This window comes from Akanthomyces muscarius, chromosome 5 (genome assembly GCF_028009165.1).
Source record: "Akanthomyces muscarius strain Ve6 chromosome 5, whole genome shotgun sequence".
NCBI classification, from domain to species: Eukaryota; Fungi; Ascomycota; class Sordariomycetes; order Hypocreales; family Cordycipitaceae; genus Akanthomyces; species Akanthomyces muscarius.
In genome coordinates, this window is record NC_079245.1 from 912,610 (window position 1) to 931,455 (window position 18,846).

At 51.4% G+C, this 18,846-nt stretch overlaps 6 protein-coding genes across 7 annotated transcripts; 2 read left to right on the plus strand and 4 right to left on the minus strand.

Moving 5' to 3' along the window:
- Window positions 1-1,165: 1,165 nt before the first annotated feature.
- LMH87_009581 (uncharacterized protein) lies at window positions 1,166-4,030 on the minus strand (the record flags this gene model as incomplete). Its single annotated transcript, XM_056196602.1, has 9 exons — window positions 1,166-2,013; window positions 2,066-2,079; window positions 2,244-2,683; window positions 2,750-3,125; window positions 3,181-3,268; window positions 3,350-3,480; window positions 3,762-3,770; window positions 3,839-3,910; window positions 3,981-4,030. 9 exons carry the CDS (start codon window positions 4,028-4,030, stop codon window positions 1,166-1,168), a joined length of 2,028 nt encoding a protein of 675 aa, XP_056053733.1.
- Window positions 4,031-4,101: 71 nt separating this feature from the next.
- LMH87_009582 (uncharacterized protein) lies at window positions 4,102-4,690 on the plus strand (the record flags this gene model as incomplete). Its single annotated transcript, XM_056196603.1, has 2 exons — window positions 4,102-4,467; window positions 4,658-4,690. 2 exons carry the CDS (start codon window positions 4,102-4,104, stop codon window positions 4,688-4,690), a joined length of 399 nt encoding a protein of 132 aa, XP_056053734.1.
- Window positions 4,691-5,302: 612 nt separating this feature from the next.
- Window positions 5,303-5,611, plus strand: LMH87_009583 (uncharacterized protein; the record flags this gene model as incomplete). Its single annotated transcript, XM_056196605.1, has 2 exons — window positions 5,303-5,306; window positions 5,406-5,611. 2 exons carry the CDS (start codon window positions 5,303-5,305, stop codon window positions 5,609-5,611), a joined length of 210 nt encoding a protein of 69 aa, XP_056053735.1.
- Window positions 5,612-8,598: 2,987 nt separating this feature from the next.
- LMH87_009584 (uncharacterized protein) lies at window positions 8,599-9,468 on the minus strand (the record flags this gene model as incomplete). The annotated part of the gene is made up of 2 exons (XM_056196606.1): window positions 8,599-9,320; window positions 9,387-9,468. 2 exons carry the CDS (start codon window positions 9,466-9,468, stop codon window positions 8,599-8,601), a joined length of 804 nt encoding a protein of 267 aa, XP_056053736.1.
- A 2,107-nt stretch (window positions 9,469-11,575) lies between these two features.
- Window positions 11,576-13,817, minus strand: LMH87_009585 (uncharacterized protein; the record flags this gene model as incomplete). Of its 2 annotated transcripts, none has more annotated exons than XM_056196607.1 (4): window positions 11,576-12,952; window positions 13,023-13,437; window positions 13,507-13,666; window positions 13,736-13,817. In XM_056196607.1, the coding sequence occupies 4 exons, from the start codon at window positions 13,815-13,817 to the stop codon at window positions 11,576-11,578; spliced, it is 2,034 nt and encodes a 677-aa protein (XP_056053737.1). The 2 variants fall into 2 exon arrangements, with proteins under 2 accessions (XP_056053737.1, XP_056053738.1); XM_056196608.1 differs by having other exon boundaries at window positions 12,913-12,955; window positions 13,006-13,437.
- Window positions 13,818-15,868: 2,051 nt separating this feature from the next.
- Window positions 15,869-17,761, minus strand: LMH87_009586 (uncharacterized protein; the record flags this gene model as incomplete). Its single annotated transcript, XM_056196609.1, has 1 exon — window positions 15,869-17,761. One exon carries the CDS (start codon window positions 17,759-17,761, stop codon window positions 15,869-15,871), a length of 1,893 nt encoding a protein of 630 aa, XP_056053739.1.
- Window positions 17,762-18,846: the final 1,085 nt, after the last annotated feature.

The window sequence follows — 18,846 nt, forward strand, 5'->3', positions numbered from 1 at the left end:
TTCGACGTAGCATTGGGGGGATTGCAGAATTGATTTGATGGCTTTATCTTTGTCATTCTCAAGATTTCTTGGGAGATGTTGTGGAGAGTCACCATTAATTGCTGCGCGGCTGGCGACCACTGAAAACACAGCGCTGGATAAATTCACACAACAGCGACAAATGATGGTATTGAAGGGGCGTCAAAGCAGGCGTCTGGGAATGATCTTGTGGGAGGAGGACTTTTAGAGTCATTTGTATCATCATCTCATCAACACTTCCCGGTTACCCGTTTCAGATGCTCGCTCACGTTCCATGCTACTGCGCACATAAACGCTTCTCCAACCACAGCAACATGATGACCGACCGGTTCATCATGAGCGCTACTCAACCGTGAACTTTTCTCAAAAAAGTTATGCAGCGACAAGGCTGCTGTGGATCGTATTGGGACTTGGTATTTACCCCAATACAGATAGCGGGTTAAATCATGATATCAAAGGACAATCTAATCTGATAGTCGGGGTCACCGATAACATCGTATATCGATACCAGCTGCGTTCTTCTCTCTTCACTCGTTCTCGCGAGTCATCATTCTCCGCCCGAGTGGTGACGGGGAAAGCATCCGTGTTTTCCGCTCGCATCCCCCGCGTCGCGTGCCTGACCTGCGCCCCGACCAGCGTGCATAGGTGGCGTGCATGACAAGGCGCACACTTCCCCAGAGCCAGTCGGATCTCTTGTTCCTGCCACGAGTAATGATATTCCTTGTTCATTTTTGCAGAGTTTTCACGGTGGCTTGAAATTCGTGTTTCAGGACAAGACAAACAAAGAAAAATTCACGCAGACGGATTGGTGGTTAGGCTGCCACGTCGGGTACCTGAAGGTGCTATCCCTGTTTAACGCACAGCTGTGCCGGATATCACGTGGTCTAATTTTAGGCGTTTGCTAATGCCCTTAATGTCAACAGTCGCGTTTGTTTGCACACTATGCAGCCTGAGGACGTACTGGTCTAGCGCATCGCGACAAGAGTTGCCGGCGTCAGAACCCAGTAAAATCTGCCATGAAAATTCCAGGCTTCAAATTGTCAATCATAGTGTATCTTTTCGCTTCAAAATTTGATGTGAGATATATCACAATAAGCATGTTTATATTCCGTTTCCTCCAACAGCAGAAATAATCGTAAATAAAATTTCAAGAATCGGCCCTGTCCTCTCTGACGCCAGTGTCCCTCAGTTCCTCGATACGCAGCTGGAACCCAAGATATTCGCTTTGACCTTGATTTTGCTCCTCCGTGTCCTCCATTACTTCTTGAACGTCAAATTTGAGGTGTACAAATTCTTGCTCATCACCATCCCTTATCTCAAATTGATGCCGCCGACTTTCTGGCCCGAGAAGAGTAAACTTGAACCCTCGGAACTGGGAACTCAGTTCCAGCGGGATTTCCCTTTTGATCCTTGCCATCGTTAGATCTTGAAGGGGCGGTGCTTCCTTCCATTTATTGAGCAGTCTCGGTCCAACCACCATCAGGCGAAGCTCAGATTGGGCTGCGGCAGGCTGCAATTGCGGCCCAGTAGAAGACTTTTCAGACTCTCTCGCCGCAGATGCTTGCTTTTTGGGCGCCTCAGCTGCAGGGCTCTTCGCGGCGAGGCTGTGCTCTGTACGTGTCTGTGTGGTAGAGCGCTCTGGGGCGACGCGAGATGAAGCCGCCCCGGGGCTCATCGTGCTAATGTGCGCTGTTCCTACGCAATCAGAAGCCGTCGCCGCCACAGTCGTCGTCGTCGTCTCTTTGACAGACTCGGTACTTTGAAGCGGTACGTTGGCAGTCTCATGCCACTCGTGCTCGCCCATCTCGGGGGGAGGCGGACTTGTTTGGCGTCTCGCGGCGAGGAACTGCAGGGCCGGGTCGTGGACAAGCCCCATGGGAGCTTCTGGTACTCGCGCCCCACGCCAAAGATGTTCGAGTACCTGAGCTGATCTCTCTTCGGGTGTTCCTGAAGAAGAGATCGCGTTGAAACGGCTGAACAAGAATGCGTTGATGGCTGCATTTCCTGCATTGGCATCGGGGATCGTTGTCGGAGTTTCTGACGGTACCTCTGGTGCTTTCCCTTGTCTTGCGAGTGCAAGCTCAATTTCTCTTTCGAGATCTGCTCGGAGGGCCGGCTCTTCGCCCGGTCCAGCCACCTCTGGATGCGTTGGTGCCTGCTCCGGCGAAGGTGCAGGCCGTGCAGCATCAGATGCAGTTGTGGGTGCAGATTCTGGTGCAGCCAACACCTCAAGAGGGGCTGCATTCAACGGTGCCGTTGCTGGTACAGCGCCTGGGGTAGCTTCTTGCTCTGCCACGTGAGCATCCTGTGCTGCTTCTGAGGGTGCTTCTTCCTCTGCCACGGCCTCAGCGACCGCCTCCAGTGGCTGCGCGTTTTCCGATGGAGAAGGACCCTCGCCAGTAAAGTCGAGGGAGCCATAGACGAAACTTCGTTTTCGGCTTGATTTTCGTTGCGGCGTCCGCTCCGGTTTGTAGTTTGAGGCCCGGCGAAGCGTGAGCTTGACTTTTGGCCTCTTGGGCGAGTGCTGTGTAGCTGCCGTTGTCGCGCGCTTCGTCCCAGAAGACGCAGCAGGGCGCTCCTCTATCGTAGCATCACTCAGCGCGGCCGAACTCGACTGGGCGACTCTTCTTCCAGCGCACGACTCTTGAGTAGCGTTTGATCGGCCCTGCCGATGCATGTCAGTTTTGTGCGCAACGCGAGTTAGTATTTGTTCTGGAAATGCGGGGCGTACAGGAAGTTCTGGAGTCTTGGGCACTTCGTAAGGGTCTGTTTCCTGCGATTCCTGCTGGGCCAGTGCTCGGGTAGGCTGCCTTCCTGGCTGAGTCTCCATGGTAGCAGCATGATTTGAGCTGCTTGCCGCGGATGGAAGACCTTTTCCGGGGCCATTTGAACGATTCCGGGCGAGCCCAGTTTGGTTGTGAGCATTCTCGAGGTCGATGGGGTCGTTGACGCTGGTGCCCCTAGCGGACTGGTCTCTGTTCGGACCGTGGCCCTTGCGTGCAGCCGGTTTTCGTGCCGAGTGAACATCATTCTTGCTTTTGTATCTCAAGTTTGAGTGATACTGGATGTTAATCCTGAGAAACAAAAGCCTCATTGTATCCGTTATGCTGTAAAAAGAGTCAACGTCAGGGTTTCTAGGCCCAGAATGTTGGTGTGTCATACTGTTGTTTTTGGGTACTGTACTGCAGCCTATTCGCGTTCCTATGTTCGCGGTCGCTTGGCCACCAATAAGTTCCCTGGGCTTTTCTTTCTAGAAAAGCTTCAGTCATAATTTCTATGCCTTCGAGGTGGTCCTTAGAGTTTCGGTCGCAAAACTCTGACCCGGCATTACCATCCTTATCGACATAATGTCTGATGAAGAAGCGGCAATCTTCATGAAAGAACTTGCAGCGCTGTAGCGACAGGTCGCCGTAGTCGATTCGGGCACGCAACTCCCCAACGCCGGGTAGCCTGGTGCCTTTCCTAGGCATGTTGTTATTGGGTCGCGTTGCAACAGAACAGTGAAACAACAATGGGATCCAGGCCGATTTTCGCTGTTGAACTACTAAGTGAAGACTTTTGAATTGAGATACCCAGGTTCAGTGGCCCAGCGTGAGAAAGTCAGTGGGCGGGTGGAAGCTGGTCAAGTGTGCTGGCAGCGGCCGCCCCTGAGCAGTGTGGCACGCATCCTTTAAATTGCTTCGACGGATACACATCCGCCAGGGTGAACCAAAATAGGAATAGAAAAAAGGGGAAGGACTTACTCCATGACCCTGGCTCTCGATGGTGTGTCAGCCCACGCCCGGCCAGTAAGGCAAATTATCCAGGTATACCCACTCACCCGCAGGATTCGAGGCTGTTCGGGTGGTCCGCGACTGTAGAGCCGTGCAAAAAGACGTAAAATTGCAGGTACCTGGGCTCTCCCCAAGCCTAGCCTGAATTTTTCACGTCATCCAATCTCCTCATGGTACTTATATCTTTACATAAAGGCCCCTACACGCTGCAGGATCTGCTTCTGCTGCCATTCGTCCATTTCCATTGCCCGCGCTTTTTTTTCCCGAACATATTTCTCTTGCTATACACTCATCACTTTCGTCTCTCAGCATGGATCCGACTGTCAGCTTCGATGCACTGTTTCGGGCAGCCTTCCTCCAAGTTGTTGTTGTTGTCGTGGCGGGTTGGCTGTGCGTGACCTTTGGTTTTCCGTTCGTTGCTCGCCTGTTTCGGGCTGCTTTTCCTGAAAATAAGGCAGCAGCTGCAGTTCCCATCAACTCCACCGACGCAGGGCCGCCAACCACTGCCGCACTTCAAGATCGTGCTTCCTCTACAGTGCGAAACAGCCGACGCGAGCCTCATAATCCTGATCAGAATTCGAGGCTTGTAGAGATCAAACTCAATAGTGGCGGTGACTCTACGACAGTGAGAAGCTACAGAGACAAGATTCACCGGGTTGAATTGCAGAAATACCAGGTACGTTCAAGGCTTCTTTGCTATATCACCAATCTACAAAACATCCTAGCGCCAACCACAAACGGTTATCGTGGGGCGCGATCGCTTGGGCCCTGTGTCTTTCTCCGAGCTTAAAGCTTCGGACCCCATATTTAGCCATGACCCCAGCCCTACTAAGTAAACGTGCTTGCTAACTGTCTTGCTCCTACAGACCAAATGTGTTGTAGTCGCCAAGTACCAGTAGTACGAGACGGGACGAACGCCGAAATGACAAGACAACATTCCTACCTGTGCATCCACACCTCGGCTCTTCTACAACCTCTGCACAACACCACCAAAAACGGCGACTTTTTGTACGATATGCGCATAGACGGTGTCGCGAGGCGACGCTGATTGGGTTCCCCATCCCTGAACCGTGTTCTTCCTAGCGAAGACCTTTTGTCGACCAGTATAATTCGAGGGCCTGATATATAACCTTCAATTTTCAAGACACCAGACTGGCCGTCCGAAGCGAAAAAAATAAAGGAAAAAAAAAGTACCCCCTAGCCCTCATCCCCCACGATATAGAAAAAGGAGGAAAGTGTAAAAAAAACGGGCAGAACTGGAAAGTTTCAGAACATTTCAGACGCGTTCACGGATTGTTTCCCCTCCTTTGCTGCGGCATGTGCTGGAGAGGCGATAGCGTGCCGTAATGCGCTGACCACGTGGTCAGCTCGTGGCGCACTTCGCAAGCACTGGGCGTTTGATGCTGCGAATAGCTCGCCAGTCATCTGTCGCTCCTTTGTAGGGCATTTAGAAGATACAGAAACAAAACGACAGCTTTTTGCCCAATCTCAAGTCCGCATTTGTGCTGTGAATGCGTAAGACGACCCTCAACACATTGTGTAGCGGGTCGAATGCGGAAACCGTGCCACGGGCGCAAACTCTTGGAAGCGCTCTCTATTAACAGGCCTTCACAGCCAAGGCCATCGTCGCCCATGCGGCTACAGTTTGCCGACAAGCCGAGTGTGCAGCTCGGATTTCGATGCAGGGGAGAAGCACGGTCGCACCGCGAGGGACGATTGATCTCGATTTGCCGCGAGTGGTGTTGAGGTCATTTGGCATAACCGAGCATACGATATGGAGAAGACCGACGGGCCGGGCAAAGCTATCGAAGGAAACTTAACGTTAGTGGCAGCTGAAAGGACTGAGTTAACTGGATGGCTGCGCGAGAAAGAGAGACTCTGAAAGAGCGCGGAAATTGGCTAAACATATGACTGGCTATCGCTTTTGAATATGTCTTACATTGCAAAGCCTTTGCTGGATTCATTATTAGGCCCGTTTTCAGGGCGTTTCACCTTTTGTCCGCGACAGATAATTTAGTGCTGAACCCACTGGCCAAAGAACCAGTTGCTAGCCACTGGAGCAATCGGCATTCGCTGTAGGGATACGTTTCTTCTTTAATTCTTTATCATATCTTCTGAAACCGGTTGAACGTTTGAGAATTCGGTTTCCTTTTTTTTTTTTTTTTTTTTTTTTTTGTATACTCTCTCGGCCCGATATATGTACAGGAGAAGATACACCAGTGGCGACGATCGCTGCCAAATTGTTTTTGTGTAGCTTTTATTTCCTGTGTATGTTTTTTTTTTCTCTACCTCTCTACTCGCATCTCCTGTGAAGCATGTTGTGATTTGGAGCAAACAGCCACTGCAGGAAGGTAGCTTCAACAAAGCTGTAGGACAAGCGTCTATTTCGGTACATGCTCCTGTGAGGGCAAGGGGGTAGATGATACACATCAAAAGATGGGCTTTCAAGTGGTTAATCGGCCATTGAGGAAAAAAGATTAATTCGGAGCATAAATGCGCTGCGTAGATCGATTTTCACAATGGGCGCGTTATGGCTGGTACGCCAGTGGGCTCAACACCAGGTCAACATCATGGACGAAGTAAATCAGAATGCCTGCAAAGGCACAATAGGCTGTCAAGGCAACGCCCCACGATTCTTTTCAAGAATAGACAAGAAGGGAATATTTTTTTATCATTATTATCTGTAGCTAGAGTACTGTATGCCCTGCCCAGCAGCTTATTGCTGCAACGTGCACATGATTAGAGCGCGGGTTTTTTGGCATCACAATGTAATATGTATATATATCTCTGAAAAATACTGCTGGCTGTTTCTGATCCCTGAATGAGTCTGCGCTTCTTTGAGGCATGTGCTATTTGAATGCAAAGCTACCAGGAAATCGGCTTGCGGCGCACGTTTAGTAAGTTAGCTTAGCGTGGCGGTGGATGACTGCTCCCCGCGGAGAAGGCTTCAGGCGATGCGCTGCCGCACCATTGATGCGGCTCGCGAGGTCATTTTGTGAAGGGGTGGTGGTGTTGGGATTGTGGCCTGCTGTGTTGCGAGGAAAGTGACGCTGAGCAGAATTTGGAGGAACCTGTCACCATCATGAGCGGCGTCTTGTCCAAGGAACCCGTGTGTGGCAGACAACGCGCGCGCCAGCGGTCGCACCCATCGTCAAAAGCCGTTGTCGCACAGGGCTGCTTGCCCGACAGCTTCACCTGAATAATCACAATGAAAGATTCCTCACGCAGTCTTTCATCTATTCGTGCAAAGCTGGATGTTCGATTCTTTTCTCACCGAAAAGAATGACAATACTGCGAATCATTTACTCGTCATTTACCTCTAAGCAGGAAATGCAGCGGCACGAAAACAGGAGCGCACACCCTCTCTGTCCATGTACCACGACCCCGCCACCTGTCTTCAATCAAAAGCACCTACATATGTCACATGAGGTACTTCAAACACAACACTTCAAGGTCGGCTCGAACGGAGACTGGAGTGAGATCCACAGGTGTCGAGGGCCCAGTTATGCCCGCCACTTGGGTGACCATCGTCTTCCAGTAGCACCTCTGTCTCTCGTCTCTCATTGTAAGCTGGGCAAGCCCCTTTTTTTTCGCCAATAAACCCCTGCCGAGCACTGCCAATAGGTACCCTGCTAAGGTTTGTCAGTGTTGAGCCTGCGCAGCCCGCCGGTTGTCTATCCGGCCTGTACTAGAGTGGAAGGAATAGGCTGAGCAAGAAAGTATCCTTTCAACGTGCGTAAATCCAACGCAGCTAGCTAGGTAGGGAAGGTGGGTGTCCCTTCTAGGTGCGAAAAGAGGACGTGGCTGACGGGGCAGAAATGGCTCTTTTGCGCTCGCAAATGGGACACAGCACGGCTCTAAGAAAGTGGGTGTCCCCTCTAGGTGCATAAGTAGGAGGTGGCAAACCGGGCAGAGAAAGTGTGTGTCTCTTTTGCGCGCGCAAATGGGACACACCACAACTCTAAAGTCGCTCTGCTACGCGCCGTCCGCCGCGTTTCCGGCATCTTGTGAGTCTCCTGTCTCGCTGCAGCACACTCCCAGCAAAGAAGAAGAAAAAAAAAAACCAACTCAGCACTCGGGCTATTCACTGTGATCGCGGCTTTCTTTACTTCACTGTACCAAATACAATAGATCAACCTTATAACAAGGGCACTTGTGCTATTAGGCTACGACTGACAAGCTCCTGCTGTGTGGTGGTGTGTGTCTTGCCCCCCTCGTAGCTCGTCCTCGCCTGTCGCGCTTACGCCGTCCTGTCAAGCGCTTTGCCCAGGCGGGTAACATTTCCTCTTTTCCCTTCGGCCAAGTTCCTGGGCCTTCCTGGGTGAGGTACAGGTCCCAAAGGCACATTTGTTCCGCTTCTGTGGCGTGTATATTGTTTCAGGACCAGTGGTCGGAGCCAATGCTGGACAGCCGTGGCTGCACGAGTGGGGTGCTCCAATGTCACATCGACCAGGCCGAGAACCTTTTAGAGTTTGCGGGTAATTCTTGATTGCTCGGCGGGTCTGGATAAGCAGTCGCAGCTTTCCTGTTTTGCTCCGCCCTTTGTCGTCTGCAGCAGGGGCGCGCTGTCTGCTTGCCGCGTACCATGTGTCCTACTTTCATCCAAGAATTGGTCTCGTTGACAGATCTCAAGGTATGGCGGCATGGTTTGGAACGAAACTTTTTCTTTCACACTCTATTCTAGTCACTGTGACGCGTAAAAATATGGTAAACTCCTCAGACCTCGAATTGACCGCTCTCGCCCTGATGCTGAGCACAGAATACCTGGCTGAGAGTACTCTCCAGCCACACCCTAACTGAAGACAACTCAAGCTTGTGGGAATGTCATGTAGAAGACGTATGCGAATCTCCTGTTCTGCCAGACTTGCACTCCGGGGGGGAGAGTAGGCTCCGGCAGGTCCACAGGCGACCACATGTCTAGTGGCAGCGCTGCCACGTTGCCAGGGCTCTCAACATCTTCGTTTGGCATGTTGACATATTCCGTCCCGGGAGTGGCTGCCTCATTGTTCAACCCAAAGGATCCTAGAGGCTCCATTGCCGAGTTTGTAGCGGCTGCAGAATGAAAATTGGGATCCAGATGCATCCCAGCCGGGTCCAGCAGTGTCGCGGGACCATGTCCGGCCGCGAGAACAGTGCCCGAAACTTGCCTGCTCCATTCCAACATATGTGAATTTCCTGCCTGATGGTTCCCATCGGTATTTGAATACACTATGTGGGTGTAACTTGTGCTCCAACTCTGTGCAACGCCCCAGTTAGCGAGGGCCGGAGTGGCTGCGGCAAGGTTGAATGGAGAGCCCTCCAGTGGTGCTGCCGCGAGGTTGAGCTGCTCAGCAATCACGGTCTGTTGTGCATCCGCATGGTACATGGGATGATCTAGCAGCTGCTCAGATGCGTGTTCAGGATCTCTTGAGTCCCATGAAGCTGCGGTAGACTCAGCGGTGGCCGCCCCCGAAGGTGCTACCGGTGCTGATACAGGTTCGGGAGCAGTCTCGGACAGAGACACTGCTGTTTCGTTCAGTTCCGAGGCATCTGCAAGCTCGTCAGAGCCACCGTCAGATATGTATTTCTGGTCTTGTGCCTCTTCTTCGAGCGTACCCAGGACTTGTAAAGACTCGCCGGTATCAGAGAATTCATCCGACTTTGCCGGCGGAGGTGTCTGCCGTGCCGTCGAGGACATAGTACTGGGGTGGGTTGACCGTTCGGAATGGAGGGGAGTGATAGCGTCGTTTTCTGTTCCTGCGCAAAATATTAGCAACTCTCCAACAAGAAATCGGGCTCAGGTAGTCAAATCTCACTGAATTGGTCGAAACAAAGTTGTGTTCGGTGTTGAATCCAGCATCCTCTTCGGACAGAGGTGCGTTTTTATAGCTGGATGGCTTCTCAGGGCTACCATAATGCAGGCTGGTAACGAGTTGTGACAGTCCACTGCGCTCTATTCTTTTTTTAAAAATAAAATAAACAAAATACATGCATTCTTTTTTTAATCGATTTTTTATTATATTCTCAATTGCCTGTGGCGAGAAAGTGTGGCAGTCCAGGCCACTCCCGCCCACACGCCCCATCCTTCCCGTGCTTCCCTGACGAGGGTCGTGTGGCGCATTGTACTGAGTAAGGGTGCCCAATGTAGAGATACATTGCCAGCCATCTGCCAACTTGGGACTCGTGGATTTTCTTTGCTCTGTTTAATTTGCGCACCGGCCCTGGTTTGTGCAGAACGCTCTGACCCCATGCCCTGCATGCACGCCAATTGCTGTGCCGAATTCGTGCTCTGCCTCGCGTCCAGATGATGCTGGATCTCTCCGATATCTAAAAATACGTCTTTTAAGAGCTAGATTGCCTATCGGCCTTGCCATTATCGCGCGTCGTAGTAGCGCAAGTAGTTGGTCTCTCGTTGTGTCCGCAGTGCCTAGACGATGAGCGCGAGAAGCAAAGCACGACAGAGCAGGGCAAGAAGCATGCGGTATATTCGTGAACCAGTAAATGCTTTGTTATTTCACCAGTAAATCGGCCGATCTGCGTCGTCTTGGCCAAGAAGGAAGAAGTGCTATGGGCCGCGGCGCTCCAGGCTCTGTTGCCTTGGCACTCAACGCTCTCCAGCTACACACTTGCGGCGTCTTCCCGAGCCGTACTATCGGCAGAAAGCCCATTGGCAGACTCGAAAACTCTTGGACATGGCATGGCCTGGGCCGTTTTTTTCAAACCCCACTGGCGACGGCGTGCATCAGCCCTAACAGCAGCATAAAGTGAAAGTCCTAGCGCCTTGTAATATTGTCTGGAGGAGCTCAGGGCATTCTAAGCTATAGGGATAGACCGTGAGCAGAAAAGAGCGTCATGTCTTACCAGCAACATGTGGAAATCGGGCATCACCACCAGCATAGCCAGGTCCTGGTGTGCGCAGCGATGATGAGATTGGGCCCGTCGCTCTGAGCAGCCAAAGGAGGCAGCGATCTCCCTTCAATAAAATGGTGATCCAGAACCGGAGGCGAAGAGGCTAAGAGGCGAAGACGAATAAGAGCTGATGACCAAAGCGCGGGTGCAGCTGCGAGATGATGAGACGAAGTGATGCGACGAGGTTGCGAGGGGGGGTAGAGGAGGTATTGGGTGCCAGATCAAGCCATCACCACAGAAACGCTTTCCTTCTTCTTTCCCCTATTCTCATTTCGGAACGCCATGCATTTGTTTTTCTTTTTCTTTTTTTTTTTTTTTTTGCCCGTGCTGTCGTTTTTTGCCATGATTTGCCTCGCTGCAATAAAGACGAGGCTGGCACACCCCGGCTTCCTCCCGGGCAGGGCAAGTCTTTTCTTTCTGCCACAGTAAATTGCGTTTCCAGTTTTATGTCATTCCTGGCCTATGGGAAAAGCTTATCACGGCGGCCGGAAATTGGCGCGTCAGTGTCTCAGAACAGGCGTGCGACGTGCAAGCAGAAGAAATCCAGGCAGCCACGAATTGGGATTGGTCAATGTGCCGTCACCCTATTCATTTGCAAGTCTTTGCTCTGATTCGCGTCACCCAGTTTTCCGCCCTCCGCCCGAGGTCATGACCAATGACGTTGAACCATTCTTGTATACCATGGCGCCTCATTTTCTACGGCCATCGCTACGTTGGCGACTTGAATCGAGGACTAGTAGCGGGTGTCATGTGTACCTCACATTATAGCTAAGTCGCTAGCATATTTCGGTCTGATTGATTTTCAAATGTATTTGAATTTTGCAATTTATGTTTTCCTCCTTTTACTCAACAAAAAAAATTAAAACTAGTACAGACGGAGTTGCTTTGAAAGACATTCAGGACTCGGCTCTGCCCTCATTGACATCATCGTCTCGCAGCTCCTCGATTCGCAGCTGGAAGATAAGCTTGCCGTGATTTTCTGCCTTCCAATTTTCCATTACCTCCTCAACGTCCAGTTGGACATGTCGGAGCTGATCCTCATCGCCGTCTCCCACTTCCCAATCGGTCCGTTGGCCTTCACCGACAAAGACAATCTTGAAGCCTCGAAAGTCAGCGCTTAGCTGAAACGGCATCTCTTCCTTCATCTTTGCCATTGTCAGACTCAGAAAGGACTCTGTTGGCGTCCATGGCTCGCGGCGTGATTTCGGCCCGTATATTACATAGAGGCCCAGCTGAGATCTGACTGGTATCTGAAGTGATGGTCCAGCAGGTGGCTGTGTTGGCTCCCCCGTCGTAGTCTCTTTCTCCTCCCGTGCAGATTCGGGGTCCTTAGCCAAATCTTGCTCCGGAAACGTCTGTGCAATGGAACGTTGAGGGGTCACACGGGCCGAAAGAAGCTCGGGACTCAATGTGCTGATGTGCGTTGCACTTTTGCTATCAAAAAGACCATTGGTAGTTTCTGCGACAGAATAACCACCATCCCACCCGTCGTGTTCCGTCTCTGAGATTGGGGGACTTGTGTTGCGTGCTGGGGGAGAGCTCTGCGGTTCGATATCTGAACACACCGTCACGGGAGCTTCTGTCTCCCGTGTTCTTCGCTCTAGATCCTCTGCAGTCTGGGCTCGCCACGCTTCGGATGTTCCAGAATGATGAAATGTGTTGGTGCGGCTGAACAAATACGTATCGATGCCTGAGATTGCTGCACTGGTAGCGTCATTCGTCATCGAGGCGACCTGTTCTTCTCTTGATTCAACTGCCTGAGGCCCTGCCGGTGCCGGCGCTAGGGACGGAACTGGGGCAAATGACGCTGCAGTACCAAACTCGGCGTCAAATACCATACTTGTTGCAGCAGCCTCGGTAGGATCTGACCCAGAGGCTAGCATGCTGCTCGGTATTGTGCTTGGAGTGGCCATCAGTGCTGCGTTTGGTGCACCCTGTATGGCTTCTAACACTGCTCCCTCTTCCGTGTTTCCAGTGACGGCTTCAACCACCTTCACAGTTGAACGTTTTGTGAGATCTTCGTCAGAAAAGCTCAGTTTGCTGTAGATCTGACGTTTTGCTCGACTCGATTTTCGCTGGGGCATCCGCTTCGTTTGGTAGGTCAAACCCCGGAGATGTGTCTTGCCCTTGGACTTTTTGCGCGAGTGCTGCGTAGCTGCCGTCGGTGTACGTCTTCCTCGATGAGCCCCGGTGGATGTCCGTGCCGCCGTGGCTGGCTCCGATTGCGTCACTCTCAACCTGCTGGATGCTTCTTGGGCAGAGTTTCGCGGGTCCTGCTTGGTCCGTGTTAAACGCGTACAAGACAGCAAGATCAGGTTGGGGTTACAGAGGTGTGTTTCTTACAGAATGTTCCGTGGGACTCGGCATTTTGCAAAAGTCCGATCTCTGCACTCCCTCCACGGGAGATTCATTGGTAGGCCGGGTCATCGGGAAGGAGACATGCCCTGTGGAAGCACTTGTCTCGCTCAACACGGGGAAACGGTCCGGATCGCTCGAGCTGCTTGCCGCGGGTTGCTGACTTTCACTGGCATTTTCTGGACTCTCCAGAGAGAACATGGCTTGGTGATAAGTACGGTCGATGTTGATGCGGTTGCCGACATGGAAACCCCACGCGGCAGGCTGGTGTGCATTCGTAGACTGGTCCCTGCATGCAGGCAGAGCTTGAATCGGATCATCATCAGGGCTTCCCTTCCATCGTGTGTTGACACGAGCTTGATGATTTAATTTGAGAACTAATAGTTGCATCGTCATCGTTATGCTGTCACAGTTTGTGTTAGCATGTCGTCGTCCTCCCGAATCAAATAGCACGGTAAGTGAGGGTTCATACTGCTGCTTATTGGTACTGTATCGTAGCGTATTTGCGTTCCTATGGTCAGGACTGTCTGGCCACCAATAATCGCCGTTCCCTTCCGAGTTCAGAAAGAGCTCGACCATTGTTTCAACAGCATCGACATGGTCCCTGCAGGTTCGATCGTAAAAGTGCTTCCCTGCAACACCGTTTTCGTCAATGTATTGCCTAATAAAGAGGCGACAAACATCATAAAAGGACTTGCAACGCTCCAGAGTTTTGTCATGGTAGTCGAGTCGCTTGCGCAACTCCCCGACGAGGGGCAGTCTAGTGCTGTTGCTCCACGACATGTTGTTATTGGCTCGCGCCGGTACTCAAAAGAAAGGCAGAGGAAAAGCTTGGTAGATGACGGCGGGGGATTAAATGGAAAATATTTGGGAGTTCGGGAAGCCATCCAAAAAAAATTCAGAGGACCGGATGCAAACATAGCGCGAGCCGGTGGGCGGCCGGGAACTGAGCTGGTAGCAATGCGGCGTCTTACCGCGTTGAGCGGTCAGACATTATTGATTATTTCCTTTCTTTTCCATCCTTTTCCATTCTTAAGATACGAAGCAGCAAGGCAAAAACTAAAAGTAAGTATAAAAACAGGGGGGTAGGGCTCTTGTACCGGTACACATGGTCAAAGTCCCATGTCTGTGGCGTAGAAAAGCTGCAGCCCCCACTCACACCAATGCAGGTGTGACAATTTGGGTCTGACGGTCGGGAGGTAGATACCTGGGAGGAGGTGAAATGAGACGAACTGCGCTCAGTCCCCGAGTGCGGTGTGAAAAATCTGCGTTGTTTTTTTCCTGCTCCCCCCTGCTATGCCGCTGGTACACAAACGCAGTCTGACTTTCGCTCCCCCGGCTCGGCTACGTTTCCATCCCAATATTGGCGTTCCTTCGCATTCGTATAGTTCTTGTTTTTCCTTGGCGACTCTGACTCTTCCAAACCTGATTTGATGGCAAACCACAGTTCGATGCTCTGAGATAGTTGATCGGTTCTGATGGCTAGCTTTAGAAAGCCAGCTTAGGTTGTTATAGTGTTGGCCGCGGGGCATTGCTAAGCTTTGCGGCACCCTAATTATGATGAAACCGTAAACCTTCTCTTATCACGTTGCTTCAGGAAACGAGACACTGCTCTTTCGGCAAGCTGCATGGACGCGGTGATACAGATTGCCGTTCGACGTGACGGCCACGATCCTTTCCTAGAGCAAAACGGTCAAGGCCAGCTTTGCCGTCGCAACGCGCCCAAAGGTTCCGGGGACAAACATCCACGAAAATAGCTTCCGTAGTACTCTTCGAACTGTAAAGTCGAATTTCGAGAGTCTGAAGCGCAAATAATTTAGTTGCGCCTAAAGTCGCCCTCATATGTCGCAATTTACCTGTAGAAGATACTAGTGCCGATTGCCAATGATCGTCGATGGCTATCGTGGAGTATGCGCTCGGATGCTCATCCGCGCGGGCACTAAAAAGAAAGGACGCCAGTGGCTTGCTGTTAGTTATTATAATAAGAGAATAACTACAACGAGGGTCGGGAAGAAGAGAAACTAGAAAGGAATGGAATTATAGTATAATTAATAGTAAAGAACTATATCAAGATTAACGAAATGAGAAGCCGCTGCTTCTGCCTCAGCGGCGTGTTGTTTTAGCACCCCCTTGCCGTCCTTTCGGCCCGCATCAGCGGTAACTAGCCACGGTCTCGGCGCGATTTGTTCTGTCCCATTTCCTGCCCTTCATTGGCTTCGCAAAACAAGTCTTGTTTAACTATACTCTTCTTATGGTGCCGATGCCCGAACCTTGACCGCGAACACAGAGTAGTACGAGGTGAGACGGAAGCCGACAGGACGAGACAATCTAACTAGCCCATGCAGCGGGGATTTCTTCCAAGATAGGCAAAGGTGATCGTCAAAGCGGAGCGCTGGGCAACTACGCTCCCGAACATCAATACACCAGACGAAAACAGCTTGCCGACTGGCACTATTTGAGCACAGGAATATTTCCCCTTTTCGCCAAGTATTTACGAGACTGTATTGGCGGTTCGAAGCGATGGCGGGAAAATAGACCGATCTGTTGCAAAATAAATTAAGGGGCCAAACGGACAAGACTACGCAGTCTTACCAGTTTTCACGTCTGCCGTGGACTGATTCTCCTTCCTTTTTAATTTTTTCGGTAGCCTCCATCAAGAGATTTGATAACTTATTATGATATACCCACTACCTATTCAGCTTATAGGCCCTTACATAGCTGTCAAAAACATTAAAAATTTATTTATCATTTTATTTTACGTCAGCTTATTTATAATCTAAACTATGACTGATGTTTTCTAATAGTGTCTCTTTTAGCTCTAATGCTTTAGTAGGTTACAGTGAAGAGCGGCAGTCAAAACAGCCATCCTGCCTCTCCCATTTGTCGACGACGTGAGCCCTGTCAAGGCAGGCCATTCCGTCATCGATACAACGGGCGCATATCATAAACTCATCGCCCTTGCAGGCTATGCAATGAGCAGCCGTCTTGCAATCATCAACGCACATAATACAGACGTCGCAAAATCCGCGGTTTTGTGAAAACATGCTACTTTCGTTCGGGCCGCTGTAGAGAGTGTCCAATGGAACGCGAATGTCATTCTGCAGGACCGCGTCCTCAAAAGCCCTGTTCAGTTCCGTTCCGCCAAATCTAGACGCCCACCAATACGGAGTCCGTCCGAATATGTCTTTGGCTTTGATCAAATGAGGGTCACGCTGAAGCAGAAACTGCGCCGCAAAACGGTGGTTGTTTCTCGCGGCGGCAAAAATGGGCGACGCGTCATAAATATCTTTTGCATCAATAGCCGCACCATATTCAAGCAGCTTCTTAACAGCCTTGATCTTGCCTGCCCTGGCGGCCAAGAAGAGCGGTGTGCGTCCAGTGTGATCCCGAGCATCAATTTCGACACCCGGAGTACCCAAGAGGAACTCAATCATACCTATGAGACCGTTGCTTGCGGCAGCGTGTAATGCCGTCAAACCGGTGCGATCTGAGCCCTTGGAAGCACTTCGTCCATGCTCCATGAGTAGTTTGACGACGTCTAGGTTGCCCCCTGCAGAGGCATCGTGCATAGGAGACCATCGGCTAGCATCATCCCGGGCCACGCAACAGCCTTCTTCCTCGAGGAGACGCCTGGCAACTTCAAGATGCCCGCCATTTGACGCCGCTTGGAGCGCAGTCCACCCCATGCGGGTCACCTTGGCAGCATTCGCGCCTTTGCCCAAAAGTAACTTGACAATGTCAACATGCCCGTCGAGAGATGCAGTCAAGAGAGGCGGACTATCCCACTTGTCTGTTGCTTCTATGTCAGCGCCATGCTCGATTAGAAGCGCGGCGATTTCAAGGTGCCCTAGCTCCGCTGCCACACAGAGAGGAGGCTTCTCATCATCCGGCTCGCGCACCTCGTCAACCTTGGCTCCTCCTGCTAAGAGTGCCTCCACAGCTTGAATTTGACCTGAATCTATTGCCAGCAGCAGCGGCGTATAGTCGAAGTAGTCCCGGGAAGACATGTTGGCACCAGCTTTCAGAAGCGTCTCCAAAGTCTCAGTATTGCCACACTCTGCGGCTAAATGCAACGGCGTGCGAGAGCGCTCGCCTCCTGTGAGCGCGTCAACATCGAGTCCATGGTCGAGAAAGGCGCTGACCACTGGCGAAGACCCTTCCTCAGCCGCAGTGTGCAATGGTGTGTGTCCGTGCTCATCTTCAGCTGATGTATCTGCGCCTCGGTCGAGCAGAAACTTGACAACGTCAACATGGCCGTTGGCAGCTGCTCGGTGAAGAGCGGTCGCTCCCCTAGACCTGGCTTGCAAAGCAGCCCCATTCTCTATGAGATATTTGACTGTGGAAAGGTGGCCAGCCCCAGAGGCACAGCCAAGCAAAGTCTCGCGGGAGGAGTCTCTCTTATTGATGTTCCAACCATCTGGGAGATGGAGAAATAGCTGCTGGAGACAGTCTTGGCGCCCAAGCTCTGCAGCTAATGAAATGACGTCCCGGTCGTGAACACATGTTCCCCGAGTCAACGCGCGTTGGATTGCGTCAGGCCGATTGTTCTCAACAGCCCAGTATAGCACTGTCCCCCTATTGCAACGCACGTTGAACCGGTACAGCGTGGAGTTGAACGCGGTAAATAACTGCCGGTTAGTCACCACAACGGCTGCGATGTCGCACTCCTCTTCCAGGCACGACACAATTCTGTCAAGGAGCTCATTGGGCAAATCGAGAAGGTGCATGTTTGCTTCCACGCTGTTGCGAGTTCAGAAGTAGAACTAGGGACGACGAGAATGGCTTTGCCGAGCTCAGCTGAGCTCAACTTGATCCGCTGCTAAAGTCCCAGTTTTTAACTACATCTAATGAAACGTGATTGGTTGAGTGCAGCATGTGCTGGAGGCGGAATGGCTGTGGAGGCCCTAAAAAGGTTAAAATAGACACCCTAGTTAATCCACACGCAAATTGCCTATACGAATAGAAGGAGGTACCCTGTTAGACCACAGTTTTTCTTCCTAGTTATAATCATGCGGTGACATCAGGTTGCCTTTCTTTCCATTTCTCTGGCTGCCAATAACCTGCGCACACGTGCGTGCATTGCTGCCGCTGATAGTAAGCTCAGTACACATTCATGTGACAGCATCCGCTTGGTAAATCGGTTTGGGCTAGCAGCAAGGCATTGGACGCATGAGTGGAGTGCCCGCTTCTAGCATGTTGATTTCGTAACCCTTGAAGTCCAATTCCTCTCTAATACGTGGTATATAAATACATGTTTAGTCGGGCATCTAACGCCTTGGTCATTGTGGACCAGCGACCGGCCGCGCGGCTTCCAGCATTCAGCTTTGAGTCAAGTGGTAAAGGCATGTCACAGACCCCAGAATGCGGAGTTTATGCGGATCTAGCTTCGGCCATCCCATAGCAGCCTGCGTGGGGTAATCAGCCCATATTCAGGAAAGACGGCCATCGCCTAAACCACAGGAACGAATTAATCATGAGTGCGGTTTTCCACCCACTGGGGTAGTCAGTCGACATCGAGTTGCTGGGAAAGCCCCGGCTTCTCATCCGTCTGCTGAGCAGCCGCCGCCGCCGACAGCCGCATGTAGTTTAAAGCCGGGACATTATGCTGTAATAAGTGCTGTATATATGCAAGGCCTTCACGCTCGTCCTGAAGACTCTAATTCCCAAAGTTGTCCCCGCGGACCCAGCTCGATCCGTGAGCAACGCCGCCTCCTTGGTTATCCAGTCGCTTATCTTGCACTATCAGCCCAGGACATTTGCGACTTACTGGCTATGAGCCTTTGCCCAGCTTTGCACCATACTACCTTATCAT